The sequence below is a fragment of the Rhinatrema bivittatum genome, chromosome 3, assembly GCF_901001135.1.
Source record: "Rhinatrema bivittatum chromosome 3, aRhiBiv1.1, whole genome shotgun sequence".
NCBI classification, from domain to species: domain Eukaryota; kingdom Metazoa; phylum Chordata; class Amphibia; order Gymnophiona; family Rhinatrematidae; genus Rhinatrema; species Rhinatrema bivittatum.
In genome coordinates this window covers 285,635,072-285,662,724 of record NC_042617.1, presented here as the reverse complement: position 1 = coordinate 285,662,724, position 27,653 = coordinate 285,635,072, and the positions used below count along the sequence as shown (strand labels likewise).

At 43.5% G+C, this 27,653-nt stretch overlaps 1 protein-coding gene across 3 annotated transcripts in view; it reads left to right on the top strand.

The window, feature by feature from the left end:
• Positions 1-5,759: 5,759 nt before the first annotated feature.
• The window catches only part of STAC3 (SH3 and cysteine rich domain 3), a 41,064-nt gene continuing 19,170 nt past the window's right edge, over positions 5,760-27,653 (top strand). The window contains exons 1-5 of one of the 3 annotated variants that reach the window (XM_029594886.1): positions 5,781-5,840; positions 5,962-5,993; positions 13,708-13,774; positions 21,239-21,503; positions 22,082-22,179. In XM_029594886.1, coding sequence (XP_029450746.1) covers positions 13,709-13,774; positions 21,239-21,503; positions 22,082-22,179 — 429 coding nt within the window. In that variant the 5' untranslated portion in view covers positions 5,781-5,840; positions 5,962-5,993; position 13,708. Of the gene's footprint in view, positions 5,994-13,707; positions 13,775-20,201; positions 20,679-21,238; positions 21,504-22,081; positions 22,180-27,653 lie in introns of those variants that run through there. The other 2 variants (XM_029594885.1, XM_029594887.1) reach the window with 2 other exon arrangements.

The window sequence follows — 27,653 nt, the reverse complement described above, 5'->3', positions numbered from 1 at the left end:
TAGCTGCGCTGCCTATACCAGCTTCCAGGGAAGAGTTGGATATCCTTGTCTGCCAGGCAGTCCTCGATGCCTTCCGGAGCCTGCATCCGCCATAGATGCCGGCCCCCATACCGGCACTGACACCGGAGCCATCGATGTTTACACCGTTGCTCGACTGCCTTGATACCCTCATCGGTGCCCTTCCGACCCAACCTGTGCCATTGGTACTGAGTCGACCTTCCGAACCTCCGAAGCCCCCGATACCCATTCCGGAGTCCTCTGAGGACAAGGACATGGACTCTAGTCCTACTCCAGCTCTGCTTCCATCAATGCCAGAACCAGTTCCACGTCAATCGGGGCTCTCGGGATCAAAGCACCCACGGTTCCCTTCGATGCCTGCACGTCCAGGAGTAACAGACATTCTCCCTCCCTTGGGATCTCAACCAGAGACCCCTTATGATCCATGGGAGGATGTTGACACCGACACTTCCACACCAGAGGACCTACTCTCAGAGCCTTCTCCTCCAGAAGAAAGGAGACTGTCCCCTCCAGAAGACCTCTCCTTTGCTAACGTCATTAAAAAAAAACCCATCCCTTTTGACCTGGTCACCGAAGAGGACACCCATCACAAGACGTTAGAAGTCCTTCAATTTGTGGATGCCCCCAAGGAAATTATGGCCATTCCAGTCCATGAAGTGCTCTTGGATCTGCAACATCGCCTATGGGAGCACCCTTGCACTGTCCCGCCAGTCAATAGGAAGACAGATGCAACATATCTGGTCCAGCACACTCCAGGTTTTCAGAAGCCACAGCTACCTCACCAATCAGTGGTAGTGGAATCTGCGCAGAAGAAGGCCAAGAGATTGTGCACCCATTCTTCAGCTCCCCCTGGAAAAGACCAAAGTTTTTTGGATGGTCTTGCTCGTAAAAATCTTCCAGGGCTCTGTTAGTGTCACACGTAGCTGCCTATCAGTTATATATGACACAATACCAAAGCTACAAATAAACAATGCCAACTATATTCCCTCAATTTAAAAGTGTTTTAGACACATATTTTGACCATCATAATAGGCATCATAAATGGCACTGGCACCATCGGTTACATTTATGGGCAAAGAAATGAGCATTAAGATAAGTGCAAGATAAATTCAAGATTATCATTGATAAAATTGAGTGGACTTTTAATGAATGGTGGTAGTGGTCACATTGAGCAACAAAAAATTTATAAAAATATAATGCCTACTGACCTATGATTATAAATAAGGCTGAGCAATAAAGAGACCCTTTATTGAACTATGATGCCTATTATGATGGTCAAAGTATGCGTCTAAAACACTTTTAAATTGAGGGAATATAGTTGGCATTGTATATTTGCAGTGATATATTTCAGCGATTCCCACTTCTTCAAGCAGTTTCAAGTCGTGCCTAGCACTATTTAGACGTGACAATACCAAAGCTATCCATGGAAACAAGTCCAAGACACAGCAGACTCCCTCCCCCAACAACAGGAGAACCTTGCTGCCATTCTCCAAAAAGGCCTTGAGGCAGGGAAACATGAGGTCAGAGCTGCATATGATTCCTTTGAGACGGCTCCTCGTTTATCAACAACAGGAATCAGAGCCAGAAGATGGGCCTGGCTTAAGGTCTCTGATTTAAGGCCGGAAGTCCAGGATAAGCTTGCTGATCTCCCGTTTACTGTAGATAATCTCTTTGGCGACAAGATACAGGACGCAGTGGCTCAACTGAAGGATCATCACGAGACCCTGAGTCAGCTTTCCACAGTCACTGCTGAAGCTCCCTCCTCTGCTTGGAAAACCACGAGAAGGGATCCCAGAAGGCCTTTTTATCACTCACGCAAGTACTACCCACCTACATCTCGCGTGAGACCAGCCAGATCACCTCAAAGAGGACATCCACGTCAAACCAAAATGCCCAGATCTCAACCAGCCCTGCAAACAGGCCCGGCCTCTGGATTTTGAAACCTTTCCAGAGAACAGCAGCCTCTCCATGAATCCAAGACCAGACTTACCTGTAGGAGATCGGCTACACCACTTCATAGACAACTGGCGCCTCATTACAACAGACCCATGGGTAATATCGATCATAACCCAGGGATACCATCTCCATTTCCTCATGGTACCCCCAAATTCACCACCCAATCCACTGTGGATCTGCAGAGATCACACAAGCCTTCTAGAGTCAGAACTGTCCACCCTACTGAGTGCCAGGGCTGTGGAAGCCATTCCCCTGGCACAGCAGGGCAGAGGGTTCTACTCCTGCTATTTTCTCATTTCAAAGAAATCAGGTGGCCTCCGCCCCATTCTAGACCTCCGCAATCTCAACAAATTTCTGCAAAAAGAAAAATTCAGGATGGTGTCTCTAGGCACCATGCTTCCCACTTCTACAACAAGGAGACTGACTCTGTTCTCTGGATCTTCAAGACGCTTATGCACACATTGCCATATCCCCACATCACCGCAAATACCTGCGTTTTATAGTGGATCATCAACATTTTCAATACTGGGTTCTGCCTTTCGGACTTGCCTTGGCACCCCATGTGTTTACAAAATGCCTAGCAGTAGCTGCCGCCCATCTACGTAGAAACAGCATACACGTGTTTCCTTACCTGGATGACTGGCTAATCAAGAGCCAAGCCTAGCAAGGAGCTCTCAATGCTCTAAAGCCTACTATCAATCTGCTGCACTCGTTAGGGTTTCTCATCAACTACCAGAAATCCCACCTGAATCCATCTCACCTCCTTACCTTCATCAGAGCAGATTTGGACATCACAGTCGCAAGGGCCTTCCTGCCCAAAGACCGCACAGACATACTCTCCAAACTAGCTACATCTCTGCACACAAAGAAAACAGCCTCAGTCCATCAATTCCTCACGTTGCTGGGCCACATGGCTTCCACAGTCCACCCCTCAACCTTTCAACTAATGTCTCTCAAGTGCTTGTAGCTTCACGAAAGCCTTCCAAACGAAAATCCTATCTTTCTAAGTGGAGTAGATTCACCACGTGGTGCACACAAAAAGGTATCGACCCCTTTTCCTGCTCCACTCCATCCTTAATAGACTATCTCTGGCACCTTTCAGACTCTGGTCTCCAGACTTCCTCGGTGAGGGTATACCTCAGTGCCATCTCAGCATACCACAAGGGAGTAGGAGATGCCCCAATAACGGTGCAACCCCTGGGGAGTCGGTTTATGAGGGGCCTACTACAACTTAAGCCTCCTCTATGGCCACCGGTTACCGAATGGGACCTAAACGTAATACTTGCAAGACTCATGCGTTCCCCATTTGAGCCTTTGCACTCCTGTGATGTTAAATTTCTCACATGGAAAGTTCTTTTCCTAGTAGCCATTACATCTGCTCGAAGGGTTAGTGAGTTACAGGCACTTGTCACATACTCACCCTATACAAGGTTCCTCCATGACCGAGTGGTACTCTGTAAATTCCTTCCCAAGGTGGTAACAGACTTTCACCTAAATTTGTCTATAGTCTTACCCACCTTTTTCCAAAGGCCCCACTCTCACCAAGGCGAGAGGGTTTTACACACCTTGGACTGTAAACGTGCACTTGCATTTTACCTAGACCGCACTGCAGTCCATAGGATATCCACCTAACTCTTTGTTTCTTTCGATAAAAACAAACCTGGAGTTGAAGTGGGCAATCAAACTCTCTCCAACTGGCTAGCAGACTGTATCAAATTCTGCTATGAGAAAGCAGGCCTTCCTCTTCAGGGACGAGTGAAGGCGCACTCAGTAAGAGCAATGGCAACATCAGTACAGATTGCTGACATCTGTAAAGCTGCAACATGGAGCTCTCTCCAAACATTTGCAGCACATTACTGCCTGGACAAGGAAGGGCGTCAAGATTCTGCCTTTGGCCAATCTGTCTTGAAGAACTTATTTCCAGTATAATCCCAACTCCTTCCACATCCTCCTGCTGTGATTTTCAGGCTGCCTCATTTTTCCCAACAGTACACCAATTGTTGTGTCTGTTGCACAAGTTGTATGCTGTTGGATCAATTTAAATGAGTCAGCCTGTAGCTTGCTAATCACCCACATGTGAGGACTACCATCCTGCTTGTCCTGGGAGAAAGCACAGTTGCTTACCTGTAGCAGGTGTTCTCCCAGGACAGCAGGATGTAGTCCTCACGAATCTCACCCGCCACCCCACGGAGTTGGGTCCGCAACCATTTTATTTTATTTTTTTGCTCGCACCTTTTGCTACAAACAAGACTGAAGGGAGATCCCTGTGGCTACAGGGATTATGGCATGCTGGGCATGCTCAGTGTGCCAGACAAAATTTCTAGAAACTTTGACAAAAGTATTCCATGACAGGGCTCCATCTGATAACATCACCCACATATGAGGACTACATCCTGCTGTTCTGGGAGAATCCCTGTTACAGGTAAGCAACTCTGCTTTTGGTTCATGCTGAACTGTCACTGGTAATGCTTGATAGCATGCAAACTGAGCGGGATTGAAACACAACAGAGAAGCCAGGCTAATCTTCTGCATTAATGACTGGAAACAGGTTTAAAGACTGGGTAAAGAAAAAGGGTGACAATAGCTGTATATCAGAATTCTTGCACAAGTTCAAGAGCTCATCTGCCTTTTCCCAGAGATTTCATCTCGTGTAACTTCAGCAAGGGAAATGATTCTACAGAGGGGTAAAAAGGATGCAGGCTGAAACTTGTGGAGGGGGGGACAGTAACATGTAAACAGTCGCGTGGGCGTACATGTACACGCGTATGGCGGCTCACATGAATGGACGTGACCATTTAATAACATGCGCACATATGTGCGTGCAATTTTGTAATGGTCCTAAGTGGGGGGATTTTATTGGATACGTGCACCAATGCAATTACCAGTTTTTCCAGTCTGTTCCTAGTTTGCACAGGTAAAGGCTTCCTATTTCTAGCCCCCCTAGCTAGATAGCCTTCCTTTTACCATTAGCCCTGACCCTTCAAACACCGCTGACCTAGCCCTGAATTTTTTTTTTTTTTTTAATTTTAAAGCTTACACAGTATCCATAGCAGACGTAAAGTTGCACGGTAGGGGACCCCGGTGCATGCTTGTGTGTGTAAATACATGCATACTTCAGGTTACAGGCACGGGAACGCCTATGTCCCGCCCACACTCTGACCCTTTTTTGATTTCCTGATTTGTACGCGTACCAGGAGATAGGTGTGTTCTCGCGCGCCTTTTAAAATCTGCGCTGCGCACATGGATGTGACTTCCCTGTGTGTCTTCCGGCTTAGGCACACATAGGGCTTTTAAAATCTACCTGAAAGTGCTGCTGTATCTTTGCCAATTCTTAAATTTACCACTTTTGTACCAGTATTTCACAGCTCTCTGAACAAGTTTCTGCTTACACTTTTTCCCCCCCCCCCTGTGGAATTTTGTTCCCTTCCAGAATGTGCAGGAAATAAAATATTTGTAAAAATGTTTTACTAGTTAAAATAGTGTGAAGAGCCTGATTTTTCAGCCTTCATACATTTTTTTTTTGTTTTTGCTCTAATCGTGCTGTGATCCTTAAAGCTAGCACTTAGCCACTGTACTGCAGAATCCTCCTGCCAGCCCTGGCTCAGAAGAGGCATTGTTCAACATGGTTGCTAATCTGCTGTACTGTAGTTTCTCTCTCCTGTTTGCACTATGGGCATTATCTTCTCAGCTTGGAGTGACTTGAGATGTACTGGTGGTCCTTATAAAGTGTCTGATTTCTCACTGTCAGCCCCAGCGGATCAGCTGTTTCCTTCCTTCCAACCCTGTCACACCCAGTACTAGATTCAAGAGCATTTGGGAAGCACCTTACAGCAAAAAAGGGAGGACAAACGTATCTATCTACATCTGTGAGTGCCTTTTTTTTTTTCCCCCTGAAAGTAACAACTCCAATAAGAGAAGAAAAGAATACAACTTTCTAAAGTTGACATTTTTTTATTTTTTTTGGGGTACAACTTATCCTTGGTTTAGGATTTAACCAGCTTCTAAAGTAATACTTGGAGGTAAGTCCTAGTGTTGTGTCTGTTTTCCCATTCCTTAACAGAGCTGCAAAGTTATTTATATAAGTAGAGTAGTGTTTTCTGGAATTGCTAATTCCACTGGAGTCGATTTGTACAAAATTTGATGGGGGTGTCTGCTTTATTTTTCTTGATCTGTTATGGAAGGTGGGTGGGTTAAAGGCGTGTGTGTGCCGCCTCTCTACTTCATGGAGCTCAACACATCCATGAGCCCTAGTGGGAAGATCTGAAAAGTTACTTCCAGACTTTTAAACTCTGGGAATGCTATCCACCACTTGTTAGTGTCAAAGCCTGTTTTTAGTGCTGTGACTAACTCTTGCCACCCAGTGAACTAAAATAGTGAGAGCCTAAATCCAGTGGTGAGGTGGAGTGCATAAAGAGAATTAAATTAAAGCAGCAGTGAATGCCTGTTTAGGTTGGGGGTTTTTTGTTTGTTTGTTTGTTCTGTTTTGTTTTTTTTTTTGTCTTATCCTAGAAAAAAAAGAGGCTGAGAGCAGAAGTCAAAATAAACTTGGACTTCTGCTCTCAGCCTCTTTTTGGCAGGGATCCAAATGCAGGGTCTGAGCTGCAAACAGATTGTCTCTTCTTGGCCCTTTGGCTGAGATTGAAAACCTATGGGGAGGTGGGGTGTTAACACCCTACCAATAACCCCTCGGGGACATAATGATGTATGACTATTGCCAAAGCAAGAGAACTAAACCTGCTTTTAAAAAAAAAAAAAAAGTATTTTAGTATTTTGGGGGCTCTGTTCTTATTCATGCTGCTCCTTTTATTCAGAAGGCTACTAGTTTCGGTGTATGCTTAGAATATAAAGTGCACACCTACATAAGAACATGCCATACTGGGTCAGACAAAGGGTCCATTAAGCACAGCCACACTGTGCTTAATGGACCCTTATGGCCTGGATTGGCCACACTGTTTCCAACAGTGGCCAATCCAGGCCATAAGAACCTGGCAAGCACCCAAACACTAAGTCAATCGCATGACAGTAATAGCAGTGGCTATTCCCTAAGTCAACTTGATTAATAGCAGTTAATGGATTTCTCCTCCAAGAACTTATCCGAACCTTTTTTAAACCCAGCTACACTAACTGCACTAACCACATCCTCTGGCAACAAATTCCAGAGTTTAATTGTGCGTTGAGAGAAAAAGAATTTTCTCTGATTAGTTTTAAATGTGGTACTTGCTAACTTCATGGAGTGGCCCCTAGTCTTTCTGTTATCCGAAAGAGTAAATAATCGATTCAAATCTACCCGTTCTAGAATTCTCATGATCTTAAAGACCTCTATCATATCCCCCCTCAGTCGTCTCTTCTCCAAGCTGAACAGCCCTAACCTCTTTAGTCTTTCCTCATAGGGGAACTGTTCTATTCCCCTTATCATTTTGGTAGCCCTTCTTTGTACCTTCTCCATCACAATTATATCTTTTTTGAGATGCGGCGACCAGAATTGTACACAGTATTCAAGGTGCGGTCTCACCATGGTGTGATATAAGCATTATGACATTTTCCGTTTATTCACCATTCCCTTCCTAATAATTCCTAACATTCTGTTTTCTTTTTTCACTGCCGCAGCACACTGAGCTGACAATATCAATGTAGTATCCACTATGATGCCTAGATCTTTTTCCTGGGTGGTAACTCCTAATATAGAACCTAACATAGTGTAACTACAGCATGGGTTAGTTTTCCCTATATGCATCACCTTGCATTTGTCCACATTAAATTTCATCTGCCATTTGGATGCCCAATCTTCCAGTCTCGCAAGGTCCTCCTGCAATTTATCACAATCTACTTGTAATTTTACTATTCTGAATAATTAGTATCATCTACACATTTGATTACCTCACTCGTATTCTTTATCAGATCATTTATAAATATATTGAAAAGTACCGGTCTAAGTACAGATCCTTGAGGCACACCGCTGTTTACCCTTTTCCACTGAGTAAATTGACCATTTAATCCTACTCTCTGTTTCCTGTCTTTTAACCAGTTTTCTTAGAAGCCTATCCTGAGGCACTTTGTCAAATGCCTTCTGAAAATCCAAATACACCACATCTATCAGTTCACTTTTATCCACATGTTTATTAACTCCTTCAAAAAAATGAAGCAGATTTGTGAGGCAAGACTTCCCTTGGGTAAAGCCATGCTGACTGTGTTCCATTAAACCATGTCTTTCTATATGTTCTGTGATTTTGATATTTAGAACACTTTCCACTATTTTTCCCGGCACTAAAGTCAGGCTCATTGGTCTATAGTTACCCGGATCGCCCCTGGAGCCTTTTTTAAATATTGGGGTTACATTGGCCACCCTCCAGTCTTCAGGTACAATGGATGATTTTAATGATAGATTACAAATTTTAACTAATAAATCTGAAATTTCATTTTTTAGTTCCTTCAGAACCCTTTTGTTATCTCTGCACTTTTCTCACTCCTGTGAAGCACATTCATCAGCTGTCTATCTGGATGCATCAAGCTAGCATTGGCACAGATTTCTAAAGATGAATGGTACAGCAGCAGCATGATGCCTGAGCAGGAGGAATATCTATAGAATAGCAGGACAAACTGCCACATAAATCTATTAACAACTTTATTCTTCTTTATTGCAATTTTATTTTTTTTAAGTCCACACCCGCACATATCGTGTTGTATCTTATGGCCATAGTGACCCTTTCCTCCCTTATCCCTGTCTTGTTGCTGTAACACTTTTCCCACTCTCCTACATTCAGTAAAATGGAATTTGTCCACCATAATCAGTCTGTTAGCCAAAGTTCCTCCTGAGCTTTCTCGTGGTTTTCAATCTTGCCTACTAGAATTTGAAGCAACTGGAAAATGAAAAGTGACTGGGATGGGTGGAGGCGCAGGGGGTTTGTAAATGGGATGATTTATATTTAGCCTCTAAGAGTTTTCCTTTAGTGTCCACAGCAATGGCAGGGACTTTCTGATCTAATAAACATAAAGAAAGTGACTTTTTTTAAATTCATGAAGAGAAAGGTGGGGTCACTTACTGAGGTTTGGGGGCGGGTCATACACAACAAAGCAAAATTTGTGCAGATATGTAGTTTGAAATAGCTGCCATCATCCTCCTCCCCCCCCCCCCCCCCCCCCCCCATTGTAAGAATAGTAAAAACATGATTTTAATTCTGAAAGTAATTGTGCAACCTTGGGACCAGCCAACTCAACCTGTCACATGTAGATTGCTTGGGTACACAAAACCCAGTGCATGCATGGGCTGTCCCTCATTTTCTTCCACTAGCTTAGCTTTATATTTATGGAGGGCTGGCTTCTACCATCATTACCACAATTTGTTTATTTCTAGTACCAGGAAAGAAGTAGGTTTGAGAGTTAATTTTGCTGTCCTGGATGTAATACTTCTTGTTGTGCTAACAGATGAAAACATTCAAAGATGATGTGTATGAGGTTTTTATGAGTGCACAGTCAGAGCTGTCTTCAGGACAGTAGGCCACCTACTTGGGTGGTCACACCATACAGGTCTAAAGATGACTTGGTAGTGTAGGATGGCTACAGGATGAGAGAGTCACTTCGTGTGGGCAGGTGGGTCCCTATCCTCATACCAACTCTCTCCCAAAGCACAGAAAGCTGCCTGGGCCATTCGTAAGCCTGGCTGCTGGGAAAGCACAGGGCCTAAGAAAAGCCACTGAATCTCATGATCGTATCAGGCCCCACTCCAGCTCTGCATGGCATCATCTGAGGACAATTCTTATGCTAGTCCAGTGAAAGGTGTCGCAGCCTGCAGAGAATCCAGTTTTCTTCTGGACACACATGGCTACCAGAACCCAACACTAAAACACACACTTCATAAATTGAAGTGCTATCACTGCTGTTGACTATCAGACATCTCTACCAACCCAACCAAAATGAACTGGAAAGCTGTGGAAACAACTGAAGAACTTTTTTTTAAACAATGAAAACCAGTCTGGTTCCACCCTTAACCAGGGTGGAACCAGACTGCTGGCGCTAACCTTTAAAAAGGAGATAGAACAGCTTTTAAACTAGAACAAAGGGGAAAGCAGACAGTCGCTCAGCAGGGCATGGTTCGGAGAGAGGTATCTTTAAAGGATACTAATGATGCATTAGAATTAGGGCATCCCGACAGTGAGGTTCCAATAATTAGAAAAGTAGTCCAAGTGCCTGTAACTAAAAACTCACCTGAGCTAAAAAAATTCAAACTTATCCCTATCAATTAAAAAGCAGAATGAAAATACAAACAAAAAAACAAACTTTGAAATGTTTGTATGCTAATGCCAGAAGTCTAAGAAGTAAGATGGGAGAATTAGAATGTATAGCAGTGAATGATGACATAGACTTAATTGGCATCTCAGAGACATGGTGGAAAGAGGATAACCAATGGGACAGTGCTATACCAGGGTACAAATTATATCGCAATGACAGAGAGGAGCACTCGGGAGGAGGTGTGGCACTTTATGTCCGGGATGGCATAGAGTCCAACAGGATAAACATCCTGCATGAGACTAAATACAAAATTGAATCTTTATGGGTAGAAATCCCTTGTGTGTCGGGGAAGACTATAGTGATAGGGGTATACTACCGTCCACCTGGTCAAGATGGTGAGATGGACAGTGAAATGCTAAGAGAAATTAGGGAAGCTAACCAAATTGGTAGTGCAGTAATAATGGGAGACTTCAATTACCCCAATATTGACTGGGTAAATGTATCGTCTGGTCACGCTAGAGAGATAACATTCCTGGATGGAATAAATGATAGCTTTATGGAGCAATTGGTTCAGGTACCGACAAGAGAGGGAGCAATTTTAGATCTAATTCTCGGTGGAGCACAGGACTTGGTGAGAGAGGTAACTGTGGTGGGGCCACTTGGCAATAGTGATCATAATATGATCAGATTTGATTTAATGACTGGAAAAGGAACAGTGTGCAAATCCAAGGCTCTCGTGCTAAACTTTCAAAAGGGAAACTTTGATAAAATGAGAAAAATTGTTAGAAAAAAACTGAAAGGAGCAGCTACAAAAGTAAAAAATGTCCAAGAGGCATGGTCATTGTTAAAAAATACCATTCTAGAAGCACAGTCCAGATGTATTCCACACATTAAGAAAGGTGGAAAGAAGGCAAAACGATTACCAGCATGGTTAAAAGGAGAGGTGAAAGAAGCTATTTTAGCCAAAAGATCTTCATTCAAAAATTGGAAGAAGGATCCAACAGAAGAAAATAGGATAAAGCATAAACATTGGCAAGTTAAATGTAAGACATTGATAAGACAGGCTAAGAGAGAATTTGAAAAGAAGTTGGCTGTAGAGGCAAAAACTCACAGTAAAAACTTTTAAAAATATATCCGAAGCAGAAAGCCTGTGAGGGAGTCAGTTGGACCATTAGATGATCGAGGGGTTAAAGGGGCACTTAGAGAAGATAAGGCCATCACGGAAAGATTAAATGATTTCTTTGCTTCGGTGTTTACTGAAGAGGATGATGGGGAGGTACCTGTAAGGGAGAAGGTTTTCATGGGTAATGATTCAGATGGACTGAATCAAATCACGGTGAACCTAGAAGATGTGGTAGGCCTGATTGACAAACTGAAGAGTAGTAAATCACCTGGACCGGATGGTATATACCCCAGAGTTCTGAAGGAACTAAAAAATGAAATTTTAGACCTATTAGTAAAAATTTGTAACCTATCATTAAAATCATCGATTGTACCTGAAGACTGGAGGATAGCAAATGTAACCCCAATATTTAAGAAGGGCTCCAGGGGCGATCCGGGAAACTACAGACCGGTTAGCCTGACTTCAGTGTCAGGAAAAATAGTGGAAAGTGTTCTAAACATCAAAATCACAGAACATGTAGAAAGACATGGTTTAATGGAACAAAGTCAGCATGGCTTTACCCAGGGCAAGTCTTGCCTCACAAATCTGCTTCACTTTTTTGAAGGAGTTAATAAACATGTGGATAAAGGTGAACCGGTGGATATAGTATACTTGGATTTTCAGAAGGCGTTTGACAAAGTTCCTCATGAGAGGCTTCTAGGAAAAGTAAAAAGTCATGGGATAGGTGGTGATGTCCTTTCGTGGATTGCAAACTGGCTAAAAGCAGGAAACAGAGAGTAGGATTAAATTGGCAATTTTCTCAGTGGAAGGGAGTGGACAGTGGAGTGCCTCAGGGATCTGTATTGGGACCCTTACTTTTCAATATATTTATAAATGATCTGGAAAGAAATACGACGAGTGAGATAATCAAATTTGCAGATGATACAAAATTGTTCAGAGTAGTTAAATCACAAGCAGATTGTGATAAATTGCAGGAAGACCTTGTGAGATTGGAAAATTGGGCATCCAAATGGCAGATGAAATTTAATGTGGATAAGTGCAAGGTGATGCATATAGGGAAAAATAACCCATGCTATAATTACACAATGTTGGGTTCCATATTAGGTGCTACAACCCAAGAAAGAGATCTAGGTATCATAGTGGATAACACATTGAAATCGTCGGTACAGTGTGCTGCGGCAGTCAAAAAAGCAAACAGAATGTTGGGAATTATTAGAAAGGGAATGGTGAATAAAACGGAAAATGTCATAATGCCTCTGTATCGCTCCATGGTGAGACTGCACCTTGAATACTGTGTACAATTCTGGTCGCCGCATCTCAAAAAAGATATAATTGCGATGGAGAAGGGCTACCAAAATAAGGGGAATGGAACAACTCCCCTATGAGGAAAGACTAAAGAGGTTAGGACTTTTCAGCTTGGAGAAGAGACGACTGAGGGGGGATATGATAGAGGTGTTTAAAATCATGAGAGGTCTAGAACGGGTAGATGTGAATCGGTTATTTACTCTTTCGGATAGTAGAAAGACTAGGGGGCACTCCATGAAGTTAGCATGGGGCACATTTAAAACTAATTGGAGAAAGTTCTTTTTTACTCAACGCACAATTAAACTCTGGAATTTGTTGCCAGAGGATGTGGTTAGTGCAGTTAGTATAGCTGTGTTTAAAAAAGGATTGGATAATTTATTGGAGGAGAAGTCCATTTCCTGCTATTAAGTTCACTTAGAGAATTGCCACTGCCATTAGCAATGGTAACATGGAATAGACTTAGTTTTTGGGTACTTGCCAGGTTCTTATGGCCTGGATTGGCCACTGTTGGAAACAGGATGCTGGGCTTGATGGACTCTTGGTCTGACCCAGTATGGCATTTTCTTATGTTCTTATATTAAGATCTTTTATATCTCCAGCACTTCAAAAAAGAATATATAACATTTCTTCATAATAAAAAGGGAGATTGAGCATGAACAGGTGAAGAATAGGTTATTCGGTATGCTGTTAATTATTACCCACTTATGACTGGATAGCCCGAGGTACAGGGGAAAGAAACTTACCTAAGGTCACAGAGAGAGAATGTGGGTCCATTGTAGAGATGGGCATTGGAACAGATATGCAGGGAGACAGTGACTGGCCCAAGGATTGTTACAGAGCGGGTCTGACCTACCTTGGCAGTGCCAAGAGGGCTCTTATACTTTAACCATCAGAACACAGCTTCCATTTTTTAAAAAAGCAACTTTCATCACTAGTGGGATGCTATAAACGACACACTCATAAATAAAGATGAACGTGTTCGTGTCACTGCAAGGAACCTGAAAAGACCAGCCTTGCTTCAGTGGTTGGCAAAGAGTGTGCCCAAGCTAGGGATTTATTTGAGTCTTTTCTTATTTCAGCATGACAGAAAAAGAGATTTTAGATCCGCCTGCCTCCCCAGGACCAGCTGAAAATGAAGGAAATGCAGTAAGTGCTTGTTAATAAACTTTTCCTGCCAGATGCATCTAACATGGCTGTAAGTGACACTGGAACTTCTAGTGACTCTCCAAAATCTCCAGTTGATCTTTCCAGCTGCATCTTTTTCCTCTGTTTGACTCCTTCCTTTACCTCCACTTCCTGTCTCATTTCTTCTCCATTATACCGTGATTTCTTCTCCTTCCCCTTTTGAGAAACATCTTAATTTTAGAAATCTAAAATTAAGAAAATTAAATCCTATTTAAATGTTTTGTTTTTTTCACACAGTTGTATTAGACTATCTTGGTGTACTTAAACGAACAAAGAAATCTGGTTATATAGAAGGTCCTCTTGCCCTACTCTCAGTGTAGTTGCACTCTGCCTACTATATCACTGCAGACCCTACTTAGTCTCTGGTCATTTACCCCGCCCTTTCCTCTGCCCTCTTTTCCAGGCTTGCTTAAATTCTGTCATGGTTCTGAGTATTACTACTACTACTACTACTACTACTATTACTGCCGAGGAATGGAGGGAAATGTAGTAGCAGTCAAGAATCAGGGCTATCACAAGCAGTAGGCAAGAAAGGCGCCAGCACCATTTCTAAATCTACAGAAAGCAGGGTAGGAGCACATGAACATTGTGCCTGCCATTTTGACTTTGCATCCCTATGGATGGCGTAAGTGGGGGCTGAAGAGGTTCCCAGCTCCAGAAATAATTGACAGGGCAAATGTGGGAATCGGAGGGGCCTGGGGAGATTCAGTTGGGTAGGTCCAGGTCCTGACTAAATTTTACTGGGCCTGGGACTTAATTTGTGAGAGGGGTTGGAGGTCCTTAGCGAGATACCTTTTTTTTTTTTATTTGTATGAAAAGGAAAATACCCACAGATTTTCAGGTCTTTTTGTGAGGCCATGTTTGGTTCATTCCATTTGGAACTGAAAATGGTCTCATTTGTCCTGTTTTGCACATTTGTTTAAAACAAATTTCATCCCTAATAATCTTTATCAGTAACTGATGACTTCATAATAATATCAAAAGCTGCATTTTGCAGATTGTTTTTAGTGTGTTTTATGACATATTAAAGAGTACTTATGTTTTTGGTTTCTCAGTCCATCCATCCATGACAAATGTTGCAGGTGGAGACTACTAGTGGAACAGGCACACAAACCAAAAGCATAATTGGGTGGGGGTCAATGACTATTGCTGCAGTGGCCCGACATAACACATCCCATTATGCAGAGCCCAGTGGACCTCCCTCCCTGGTTGCTGAAAATTGTCATGGTTTGCCACTGGCCTGGACCGGCCCACTGGAGGTCTTTTCTACCAATCCACTGAAGAATGATGCAGAAGTGAACCAACAGTTGCTGCAGAGGCTGAAGAAAGGGAGTTGGGCCAGGGGACACATACAGACGCATACCCCTGCCCCCACATATTCCATACAAACCCCCACTACACCTCCGCCCCAACATACATTCCACACACCACTCCTGTACACATCCCACATCTACACCCCCCTTACGCATGCGTGCACGGCAGGATGTGCACAATTTTTTTTTTCGCTTCGTTTTTGGGTTCAGGGTTGACCATTTCGGGCCACTCTCTGAACCCGAAAACTTTTTTCATTCTGTTTTTGGAAATGAGCTAAAAAAAAAACCAAACACCCCAACTCTTCAAATTTACTTAATTACAACACCCTCCCCCCCCCCCCCCCAAGACTTACTAAAAGCCCTGGTGGTCCAGCAGGGTCCCGGGAGCGATCTCTCCCTCTCGGGCCGTTGACTGCCACTAATCAAAATGGCACCGGTGGCTCTTTGCCCTTGCCATGTGACGGGGGCTATCGGTGCCAATAGATGGCCCGCGCCAGCCATCCATTGCTCCTACCATGTGACAGGGGCCGACCAATGGCAACGATAGCCCCTGTCACATGGCAAAGGCAAAGGGCCACCCGCGCCATTTTGATTCCTGGCAGGCCTGACGGCCCGAGAGCGGAAGTTTGTTCCCGGGACCCCCACTGGACCACCAGGGCTTTCACTAAGTCGTGGTGGGGGGGGGGGGTTTGTAATTAAGTAAATTTGAAGGGTTGGGTTTGGGTTTTTTTTGTTTTTTTTTTTAATAAATGTGCCCCCCCCACGCTAACCCAAACCAGGACAAATTAGGCAATTTCGTTCTACATGAATGCACATCCCTACTTCCACACTAACTCTTATCCCTGCACATATCTAGTTATGTGCAAATGTTTAGGCATCCCTGGTCAAATATGATTCAATGAATCTCTAAGTAACCAGAAGCTGATGCAACTCTACATGGTACAAAGTTAAATATCTTTCTGGAATTTTTAATACAAAATTACTATTATTTGCTGATTTAAATAGATTGAAAATAATAGAACAGTGAATTTGGCATGTGCAAAAGTCTGGACACCTTTCAGGTTGATTCATTACTATATTTTTTAATTTAAAGCTGTTAACAAGACCCAGAAAGTTAATTAATTCATTAGGCCTTCAGTTAGGTAAAGACAGTTCCATGGTTGAACAAACACTCTGACTTTTCTAACTTTTTAGGTTGCGATGATTGTTCTGTCTATGTTCAACAATTATGGGGGCCTTCTAAGTATCAGATATCTGAGCAGTTTAAAATGAATATACTGTAATTCACTCTTAAAAAGCAGGAGAGGGTATAAATAAAAATCTCTAAACACTTCCATCTAGTAATTTCAACTGTCAGAAACATTGTTAAGAAATGGTACTATTAAGGTAAGATTTGGAAGACCAAGAAAAATCTCTTGATAGAATTGTTCAAAAACAGGTCAGATCTGCAAAGCAAAACAGAACACTGCAAATGACCTGCTGAAATGCAGTTGTCCGCAAATCCACAGTACAGCATTACTTACACAACAAAAATCTGCTAGGAAGAGTTATTAGACGGAAATCTTTTCTATGTTTTCATCACACAGTCATTGTCTAAAGCAGTGGTTCTCAACAGGTGTGTTGGGACATACTAATGTGTCGAGAGATCATGGAAGGTTTGTCACAGACCAGGCAGAAGGCTGATCTTTCCTCATCAGTCTGGACAGGAGTTGGCTGATTTCTCCTTTATTGAGTTTGAGAGGAAACTGCCCTTGCTTCCTTCTCCTCTTCCTGACCCAGTGGGAGATTGCCTTCTCTTTCACTCAGATCAGAGCGAGATATCACCAACTCCTGTTCATATAGACCTGGCAGGACACCAACTTTATCTTCCTCTGCCTGGCCTGGAAGTGAGGCTGCTGATGCTCTCTTCACCCCATGGGGCCTGTACGTGAAAGCAGGAGCATGAGGAAGAGAGTGCATGCTCTATAGATCCACTGCTGACTTCCGCTGCTGCTGCCTCATCTTCCTCCCCTCAATGCTTGTTGCTGTCATCTGCTGCTGGTAAAGCAGGAGGGAGAGACTGGCTTGGACTGAAAGCTTATGCTGGCTGGGAGCCAAGAAGAGGGGGAAATGTGCTGGGCAGGAAGGCCTTGGGAGATAGGGAGTCAGGAGTCTGCTGAGTAGGAAGGGGTGGGGGAAAGGAGGTTGGGGTTGTTGGGTAGGGAGAGGTGGAAAAAAAGGGGCTAGGGGCTGCTGGGCAGGGAGGATAGATGGAGGTGTATGGCCTGCTGGGTTGGGAGAGAAGAGAGGTCAGGGGATGTTGAGCAGGAAGGAATGGGAAAGAAGTGGTCAGAGGTATGCTGATAGGGGAGGGAAGGGCAGGAAGAGTTGAGCAGAGAAGGAGGCACAGGGAAGAGGATGCAGAGGTGGGGAGTGTCAGAAATGTTGGATAGGGATATGAGCATGTGAAGGGACGATTGAGTAGATGGGAGAAGTGAGGAGTGAAGGGGGCATGGAGGAGAGTGATGGTGTACAAGAGCCATACTATGTCAGTTTTGAGAACGGGCATTTCTTTTGTCTTTGAACTTTGCTTAGTGTAGGAGGAAATATATTTCTGTGTCTAGTTCTCCAGTTTTGCACTGCATACAGAAGGTCTTGGGATTTCCATTCCAGTTTTTGTTTCTGCATTTGTAATTTGTGGTCTTTTATTCTATATTAGGTGAAGGTAGGTCTGACTGTATTCTGTATGTGTGTGAATGAGATGAGGTACTGTTCTAGCAAGTAGGGATTTGTATCAGTCTTATTTGTTGTATTTTCTCAATAGGATATTTCACTGGTGGTGAACAGCTCCCTTTTTATTTCTTGGAGTTAGCACAGCTTAAGTATGGCAGGTTTGATAAGCATGTACAAAGTGGGGTTTGTTTGTTTTTTTTCCAGGTTTTGTATTATTTTACAATGCACCTGTAGAAGAGGGAGTTATTGAGATGACTCCAGAATCATATTTATTTGTGTGGTGAGTTGTACAGTGAAATGTCTTAGTTCTGCTCTGCGCTCATTGTTAGGAAGTGGGAGGTTCCTGTGGATGCAGAGCATATGTTTATATTTAGTCCCATGGTAGTCTTTGTATTCAGTGTGCCACACATGTGAGTGTCAGCTCTCAGGTATGTCCTGATAGAAAAAAGGTTGAGAACCAGTGGTCTAAAGTATGCAAAACAGAACAAAAAAAACCTTGCTATGCCTGAAACATTTTAGAACAAACTCCTTTGGACTGATAAAACAAAAATTGAACTATTCTGCCATAACCACACATGATACTATAGTTTCCATTTCTTTACAATGTTTCTGACAGTTAAAACTGCTAGCTGGAAGTGTTTAGAGATTTTTTATAGCCTTCCCCTGCCTTGTAAGAGTCAATTACAGTATCTTCATTTTCAAATGCTCAAATAGCTGCTTAGATGAGCCCATGGTTGTTGAAAGTAGACAAAACAATCATAACTTGACAGGTTAGAGTCAGAGTATTTATTGAACCATAGAATTGTCTTCACCTAATTGAAGGCCTAATGAGCCAATCAACTTTTTGGGCCTTGTTTTCTGTTTTTTGGGGTTTTTTTTAAAGTTGTAATGAATCAATTGAAAGGTGTCCAAACTTTTGCACATGCTATATTCAGTGTTTTATTATTTTTAATTTGTTAAAATCAGAAAATAGTAATTTTGCATTAAAAATTGGCAGAGAGATGTTGTGTTTATCTTTGAACCATGTAGAAGCTGTGTCAGCTTCTGTTCCCTTAGAGATTCATTGAAAAAAACCAATTTGATCAGCGCTACCTACACGTTTGTACATAGACACACTAGATATCTACTCCTTCATATATATTCTTCCCCTCCATACATGTGCACACTCACACACCAAATATATACCCCCACATACATTTGAGACACATCCTCATGTATACATCATCTAATCATACTCCTCTCCCTCTATAGCCTTCCTCGTATACATTCCACCCACAACTCACATATATAGCTTTCATGCCTTCTTCTCTTCCTCTATCCCTACCCTTTCTACCCATGCACTGCATGCACACACCCCACCATGTATACAAACATGCACAGTCTCATATGGACACTACCCTCATATACATGCATCTCCATACATACTCCTCCCCTTCCACAGCTCATTGCACATACATACATACCTTTCCACACACACACAGATATAATCCCAATACATACTCCTTCCCTTCACTTGCTCCACATTAAACCCCTTACACACAGTACTATAAACACACACACTCTACCCTGACCTCCGTCCCCACACAAACTAATACATGCCCACATGCATCTTCCACACCCTTACCCACCCATTGATCCACACACCTCAGAATCTTAAATGCATGATTCTTCTAAGTTTCCATGCAGTTCTATATTTGTTTTGAATATTAGACAATGCAAAACCCAAGTCAAAGCACGCATCAATGAAAGCATGCTGGGCTTTGTCCTGGGATGAATGCATATGTGACACACTTACCACAAAGGGCAAATTGTTAGAAATGTGCATACGGTAACTGCAGAGTTGCATGCACCATTTTAAACATGCAGACAGAAAAACCAACCTGCTTTTCAAACTCAAGATTTAATAGTTCACTTTGAAGATTGGGTTATCATCTGCTAAATATGCCCATGTAACTTCACCCAGTGCTGTTTGCACACACACCTTTTTCAAAATTTAAGGCTCTGTATGCTAATTGATAATGTGCCCCATTTTTGTGTGGGCAAACTTTTGCGTGGAATGAAATTTGCACACTTTTTTTAGGTAGCTCAAAATCCATACCGAGCATGCAGGGTTGAGTTATATACCTAACTCCTTTTCCTAATTAAACATTTGACAGTTTGCCCCTAAATACAGGGGCATCCTTTGTGTTCTTAGGCTTTCTGGCTGCCACAGATAATCCTGCAGCCATTCCTCCCTTTCTCGGGAGGATGAGGGAGAGTTGGAGCAAAGATATATTTAGCACCAACAACCAACTCTTTCCACGATAGATCATAAACAAGCCAAGCACCTTTTGTTTTATTTTTAGTGCTATGATCTGACTAGATTAAGATTTTTCCACACTCCACCTACTGCCCCCTCACCCTATCCCTGTGCCCTCCTTAGTGGCACAACAAGGGCACAGAGTTTAGCAGGAGACGCAGAGCATGCTGCACCTCTGCCCCTTTCAGATTCATTTCAAGAGCGCCACAAAGCAGGAGGAGAAGAAAGCCAAAGCCACCAAGGGTTTTCCAACTCAGCAATTGCCCTGGATCTTCTCTTATCCACTCGGAAATTGGACAGACCCCCAGATTTGTGGAGTTTTTGTTTGTTGTTTTCAAGGCGCATATCATAAAGCTTTTGGTGCTGTTCCAGTCACAGAGTTCAGTACTTGTTCATCAGAGAATCTTTTAAGAGTTTTCAAAGGGACTGCTTTTAAGTGTTCTTAGGTTTTGTGGGTTAGGTGAAGGGGGCCCGATTTGGACTCTCACCAAAGTGGGGCTTGGACTTCGCTGAATGCCTGAATGGTTTTATCAACGACATGGTAAGATTTTCTTGTGGGTGTGAGAAGGGAGATTTTGTCAGTTCCCATTAGCATTAATCTGGGGAAAAATAGAAGGAAGCATTTCTTCACACAAAGTGTGGTGGTTGCATGGAGCACGTGCTAGTGTAAAATAGTATTGGAATTTAAGAAAGTGTGGAACAGGCACAGAGGATTTTCGGTGGTGGGGCTAAAGCCAGAGATCAGTCAGGCTCTGTGGTACTGCAGCAGGAAGAAGAAATGGGCAGAGACTTGATGAGACTGAAGGTTTTTATCTGTTTATAGTCCATGTTTCTACAAGAAAGAAGACACTTTATTTATGAGGGAGACTCCATTGCTGGGAGGTGGAGGGGAGCTTAATCACTGTAGCAGTAGTTCTGTGGTGAAAGCAGCTTTAGGAGGTGTTCACTGTTATCAAGGTCCATTTATACAATTCTCATTAGTTTTACCAAATTATAGCTAGTTAAACTTTTGATATGTCCACCCTGTGGACACAGCAGTGTAGAACCAAGTGTTATGTTCTGACCCAACTCTCCCTTCTGATACATGCCCCTGTCCCTCAGCTGCAAAAACTGAAGAAGATCTTCCACAAAGGTGGTCAGAAGGAGAACCAAGAGGAAATCTTGCCAGAGGCCCAGCCCAATGGAGAGCTGGCACACTCTGGGCCCATCATCTACTACATTTATGAAGAAGAAGAGGAGGAGGAAGAAGAGAAGGAGGAGCCTCCTCCAGAGCCTCCACGACCAGTTAACGATAAACCTCACAAGTTCAAGGATCACTACTTGAAGAAGCCCAAGTTCTGTGATGTCTGTGCCCGTATGATTGTGCGTAAGTTGCCCCCTCTGCTCTTCTTTTGTATAGCTGAGAATCTACCTAGGGTTTAGGGTTGCCATCTTGCCCAGGTCAACCTTAATAGGCTGACCCAGTGCTGATTTTTGTCCCATTGCCTGCATTTGATCCCAGAATGCATTGTGGGGCTGGGATGAGTTTGATCAGAAAGGTAGAACTGTCTTAAAGCCTCACTCCAGCAACTGTGGCTTCTGGATATCTCTGTAACCTTCCAATTCCTATTTGCAAAACAGAAGTTTAACCTCAGTTATACATACCCCACCACTTCTGAACGTTGGTTAAGTTTTAAAGAAACATTTTAAGTCTGACAGTGGAAAAATAGCAGCATTTGACTTCCAAAATGTTGTCTTTTCAAATTTAAAAACAAAACCCATGAAAATATTAAGCTTTGACTACGTAGAGATGTGGCTTCCCAAGTTTAGAATTGAATGATCCTCTCTTCTTCCCCCATCAGTAGTCCTCCTGTGACACTAACATATAGGGATTCTGGGTTTCCTATGCTCTGAGCAATGTCATGCGGGTCAAGTAACTTTTTATTTATTTTTTTTCTTTTCCAGTCAACAACAAATTTGGACTGAGGTGTAAAAACTGTAAAACCAACATTCATCACCACTGCCAGTCTTACGTGGAATTCCAGCGCTGCTTTGGGAAGATAGTAAGTCTCAGAGCTTCAACGGGGCTTAACCCACAGACATAGGGGGGGGACTACCTGCCAGCTTCAGGTGATCTTGGAAAGACCGAGATAGCTTGGGGTTTCCCCCACCACCCTCTCCCCAATGTGTTCCTGGATCTGCGCTTCCAATGTAAACACAAGCAGGGACAACAAGTCCATAGGTGGTCTGCAGACCAAGGTCTCCATGAGAATTCCAGGTTAGATTAGTAGTCATTCACAGCATAGCTTTTAGATGCCCTCTGCCGAGTGCCATTTGAAATGACTGGGGGAAGGGGGAGCATATGAAGTTTCTTAAATAGCTGAAGGAAGGATTGTTTGTGGAAGGTTATGGCAGTTAATGAGAGTCTGAGGGGAGGAGGTGAGGTTCAGACCATGGGTGGATATATATGAGTAGAATGTGGGTAGTAGATTAGGGACAGGAAGTAAAATATCTAGGATTGACAGGGGATGACAAATTTGAATAAAGATTGTATTAGGGGGGTCAATGAGATTTTGATGGTTAGGGTGGGGATTATTTTATGTTGATTGTTGTAAACTGGAGATTGTTTGTTTATATCAGGTGATATATCAAATAAATAGGCAACCATGAGGGCAAAACCTGTCACTGATTATGCAGTAAAGTAAAAAAAAATAAAATAAAATAAATGAATGGTGTCTATTCGACTTGCCCAGCAGATTCAAAGTTCAAGAGTAAATTTTATTAATTTTAGAAGGCAGCAAATCGCACGTCAAACAGTGTTGAAAATCCAGGTTAATGGTCCCCCAACACGAACTGTGTCTTGAATATACTGCGTCGGGACACCCAATGCAGTATGACACCATTCCTTCGTTTTTTGTATTTTGCTGCTTTGATGGTTTGACCCTCCACCGATTTGTGATTTGCTGATTATGTGGTGCCATCTGGAGACCCTACTGAATTTTGATATTTGAAGTCTTTTTAAGAGACATTTTATGAGAGGAAGAGGTACATTTTGAGAGCGAAAGCAAGGAAAATGGTAATATTTTAGACTAAAAATCAAGACATCTCCATCTCATTGTAGGTAACTGCCTGCTTCAGGTCAATAGAGATTGGATAAAAGCTTTTATTTAAACTATATATATATATATATATATATATATATATATATATATATTTTTTTTTTTTTTTTTTTTTTTTTTTACTTAGCAAAGAAGTGTCTGTAAGGGTGTCTGAAAATGTGCCCCTTACTAATGGAGTATTTGTCTTCACAGATTCATATCTACAAGATGAGTAAAGAGGTGGTGGTTACTGGTCAGACACCTCTCACTGAGAGGTGTCTTGTAGGGAGACCAGGTTTTCTATATAGCAGAGGAGTTCAGGAGGGTTCCTTGTTCTTTCTCTTCTAGCTCTCCTCCAGGGAAGGTCGCTTGGGCTCAAGGATAGAGCATCCAGGCCTTCAAGGAGAGGGAGTAGACTTTGGAGTCCAAAAAAATTCTGAGGGAAAGAGTTAGGTGATCCAAAAAAAAAAGAAAAGTCTTTTTACTCCTTTGTGTTCAAGTGGTGATTACCTTATCTGGTGGATAAGTGGATTTACAGTCTGGAGCATAGGAGAGCTGCCAGGTGTGTGAACCTGCTCCAGGAATTTCTGCACCAAAGAGTGGCAACAGATGCTCATCTGTGAGAATTTCAGAGGCTTTTCGGAGAAGGATCTCCAGAACTGCAAAGGAGAGTTTGTGTATAGATAGAAATAAAATCACGTTCCTATTAGAGAAATGGAAGAAATTAAATTCCCTAAGGTGATAAGACTCAGTGGCTGTAACTGTGGACTGTGTGTTGGATTTTTTTTTCTTTAGATCTTATTAAAGGAAACTGCACATATTGTCAGATCAGTTACCCTTCATGAACTACCAACAGGATTACAGCCTAAGAGCCTAGAAATATTCCCTCCCCCCCCCCCCCCCCCCCCCCACACCCACCCTCTCCATTGGAAAGGACCAGGGACTCCATGGGCTGTCAAATGGCCCCTCAGCTCCCAGCTATGCCCCTGCATCCTGCCAGAGAATGGGAGGTTTTACGAGGGACAGAACTGAGCCAGAAGAACTCCAGGAATGTGAATTCCTATCACATCTGTACCACCCATTGTGGGGGGAGGGGCGGGCATGAGCTTTGTTGAAAGGCATTCTTAGAGATGGGGGCTTAGCAAATACCAAACCCAACTGTTCCAGGCCTGCCACCATAGCCTGGGATAGTGAGAGTATAAATAGTATTAGAACTGGACTGAATGGAACATGGTCAGATTGTTCAGGGATGATTAGTACGGAAATGGGCGTCAACGCAACAGGGTGGGGAGAAATTAGTTTGGGGTGACTTTCAATTTTTTTTTGTTAAGGACAGAGTTTGGAAATACTGTTGGTAGTTTATCCCATAGTCTGAGGCTTAAAACAGCAGAGATTATGCCTTTGTTAAAAAAAAAAAAAAAATCACCTACTCGGGCTGCATCAGAAGCTGGAAGTTTTTGTCCCGTGTCAAACCTGCTTTATTTTAGGGAAGTTAATTGCTCCAGTGCTGATTATGCAATTGAAGGAATTTTTGGGCTATTTGGATTATATGGGTGACTGTTGGGAAGGTTTTCATACCTCCCGCAGTACAGAAACAGTTTTGGTGTCTGTTTTGGCTGGACAAGGGTTTTAGGCTGGGGATGATTTTGACACAATAAATCATGCAATTTTGTTAGACTGTTAGCCGCAAGTGGGGGCGGAGGGTCCAGTCTTAAAATAGTTTGGGTATTTTTTTTGCAGGAGTGGGCTCAGTTGGTTACTTTGAAGGACTTTTGTTCTGACCCCTGACTGCAGAGTACCACAGGGCTCACTGCTTTGACCTGCGCTTTTCAATATTTATATCTGGTAGTATCGTTTGGCATTCTGAGTTGTTTTTTTCTGTATACAAATGATATCCAGATTTATTTTCTGCTGGGCATGGATATTACTGAGTCGGTGTCTAGGATTAATGTATGTCTGGCAGCAGTGATGAGGTGGCTGAGAATGAATAAGTTGAAACTGAATTGTTCTAAATCTGAGTTATTGTGTAAGGGGAGGGCCAGGAATTTACCCATTGAGTTATGAGGGTGATACTCCTTCAGAGGTAAGCCAGAAAGTCTAGAATGTGGATGCATGGTTGGATCCTAACTTCTTGTGAGATACACAGGTTGCTAAAATCATGCAGGCAGCTTTTGCAAAACTTTGAATGGTGAGTAAGTTTAAGCCTTCATTGGCTGCAAAAGATTTAGCTACTGTTTAGCAGACACTAGTTGTGTCAAAGTTAGTTTATCGTAATCCTATTTATTTTGGTCTGCCAGTAAATAATAGTCTTCAGAGGCTGCAAGGGGTGCAGAACACAGCAGGTTGTGGGCATAGAGCACCCATTCCCCCTGTTATGCTGGCTTCCTGTTGCTTATAGGGCTCAGTTTAAAATTTGAGTTCTTGTTGTTTTCAACATAATTGAGTTAAAGCCCTCAGGGAAGTGATTTAAATGCATGTGTCTATGTGCTCCCAACATTCATCAGTAGAGGCTGTTTTTTCATTTCTGTCCATTTGTGAGTTAAGATGAACAGAACCAAGAATAGGACTTTCCTGTTCGTACCCCAGATCAGTCCAGACAAGTAGGTTTATGCATCCCTACCAGCAAATGGAGGCAGAGAACAAAATCTTTGAGGCACTGCTACATAACCGAGAGTGCCACCTGCAGTCCTTCAGTATTTCTCTGTCTCCAGCGGATGGCAGAGGTGCTAAACCTGCAGTCTGGAGTTTGATTAAAAAAAAAAAACAAAACCCCAACAAAAAATAACAAGGAAGACAGAAGATTCCTGGAGGGCTCCCTGAGGTATTAGGTTCCTTTGTGGGCCATCCCTTGGGTTGAGCAGGGTGCCCTCGGGTGGTTCAGTTGGTGACCCTTTAGCTAGCTCAGCCTTTATCAGTCACCTCCTCTGAGTCCTCACTTCCACAGTCTGCTCCCTCTGCATCCAGAAGCAGGGAAGTAGCCCTTTTCTTTGTGCTTTCCTTGTTTGCTGGCTATTTCCTTTTTTTGGTGTCTGTACCTTTGGGGGAAAAAAAAAAAGACCACACTGTGAAGGGAGCTGCTCAGGTGCTGATTGGCTGAGCTGCTGGGAGGCAGGGCCGGGCGAGGGGCTCACTTAGCATCGGGGACGTATCACCGGCAGTGTTTGTTCAGCGGCAGGGGCTATTTTTAGGCCCGACTGTGATTCAGGCTAATGCCTGCTTAGCGCTGGTAAAGTTGCTGCAGCTGTGGTGTGAGAGGAGTTCAACTCTGTACAACCGCATTGTGCATGGAGGGTGCCTCGGGAGGGGCTGGGACCTCTCAGGCCCATTGGGGGGGGGGGGGGGGGGTCGGACCACGAGGTTGGCCGGGCCAGTGCCGCAGTGCCCGGGGGGGAGGGGTTGGAGGCACCGGCGGCCATTTTGAGAGCACATGGCAGGAGCTAAGAGACTGCTTCAGATCCTTGGGACTCTCCTCCCCTGCTTTTGCCCGTCGATTTAAGCCCTGCTGGTGGCAGAGCAGGGCCAGGGGGATGATGGGCAGGATCACTCATCTTCGGATTCGGAGCAGTTTTCAGCGGATCTTGTCCTGCTTCTTCACAAGGCCTATTTGGCTGAGAAGGAGGCAGGATCCAGGCGGCTGCTTCCCAAGAACCCCCTTGTGACTAAAAATCCTTGGGGGGGGGGGGGGAGCATGCGGGCTTTGGAGGGATCCTACATCTCCTTGGGCTTTGGATGGTCCATGCCTGAGGATGGGGACACGTCAGATGAGTCGGATGGGCCCGATAAGCGGCAGGATACTGCGGTGGTGCCAGACAAGGTCCCGATCAGCAACTTAGTGGATCCTATTCAATGAAGTCCCGACTGCTGAGGGTAACTGCCCTCAGGTAGTTCAGTTGTTCCGTAGGGAGGAGTAAGTTCCACTGGTTCCCCAGGTGTTGGAAGATTTGGGGACTAGGGGTGAACCCGGACCTGGAGGGACCGCAGGGGCCTCCTAAGGTTGTTTTTCCTTTACCCAAGAAGGTGAAGAAGTTAGTGGATCGGGAGTGGGGGTCTCCCAAAGTGGGTCTGAAGGTAGCCAGAGCTATGACTAAGCTGTAGCCCTTGTCGGAACAAAACTGGGAGGACTTCGATAATGAAGAGGTGACCTGGTCTTGGGAGGATTAAGAAGAATCCCCTAAGGCCTTTCTGTTGCCAATGACAGTGAAGATGCTGGTAGATCAGGAGGGGAATTTCCTGAGGCGGGCCTGGAGGTAGCAAGAGCTATGGTGAAGCTATACCCCTGGCCAGAGCAGATCTTTTCATCCTGGAGAAAACATCCATTCCAGCAGCCAGAATGGCAGCTCTAAAAGATGTCCAGGCTCAGAATCTGGAGATCCTGCTCAAAGATAGTTTGCGGTTTCGGCTTGGTGTCTTCGTGCTGCGGTGTGCGAAAGTTTGATGCA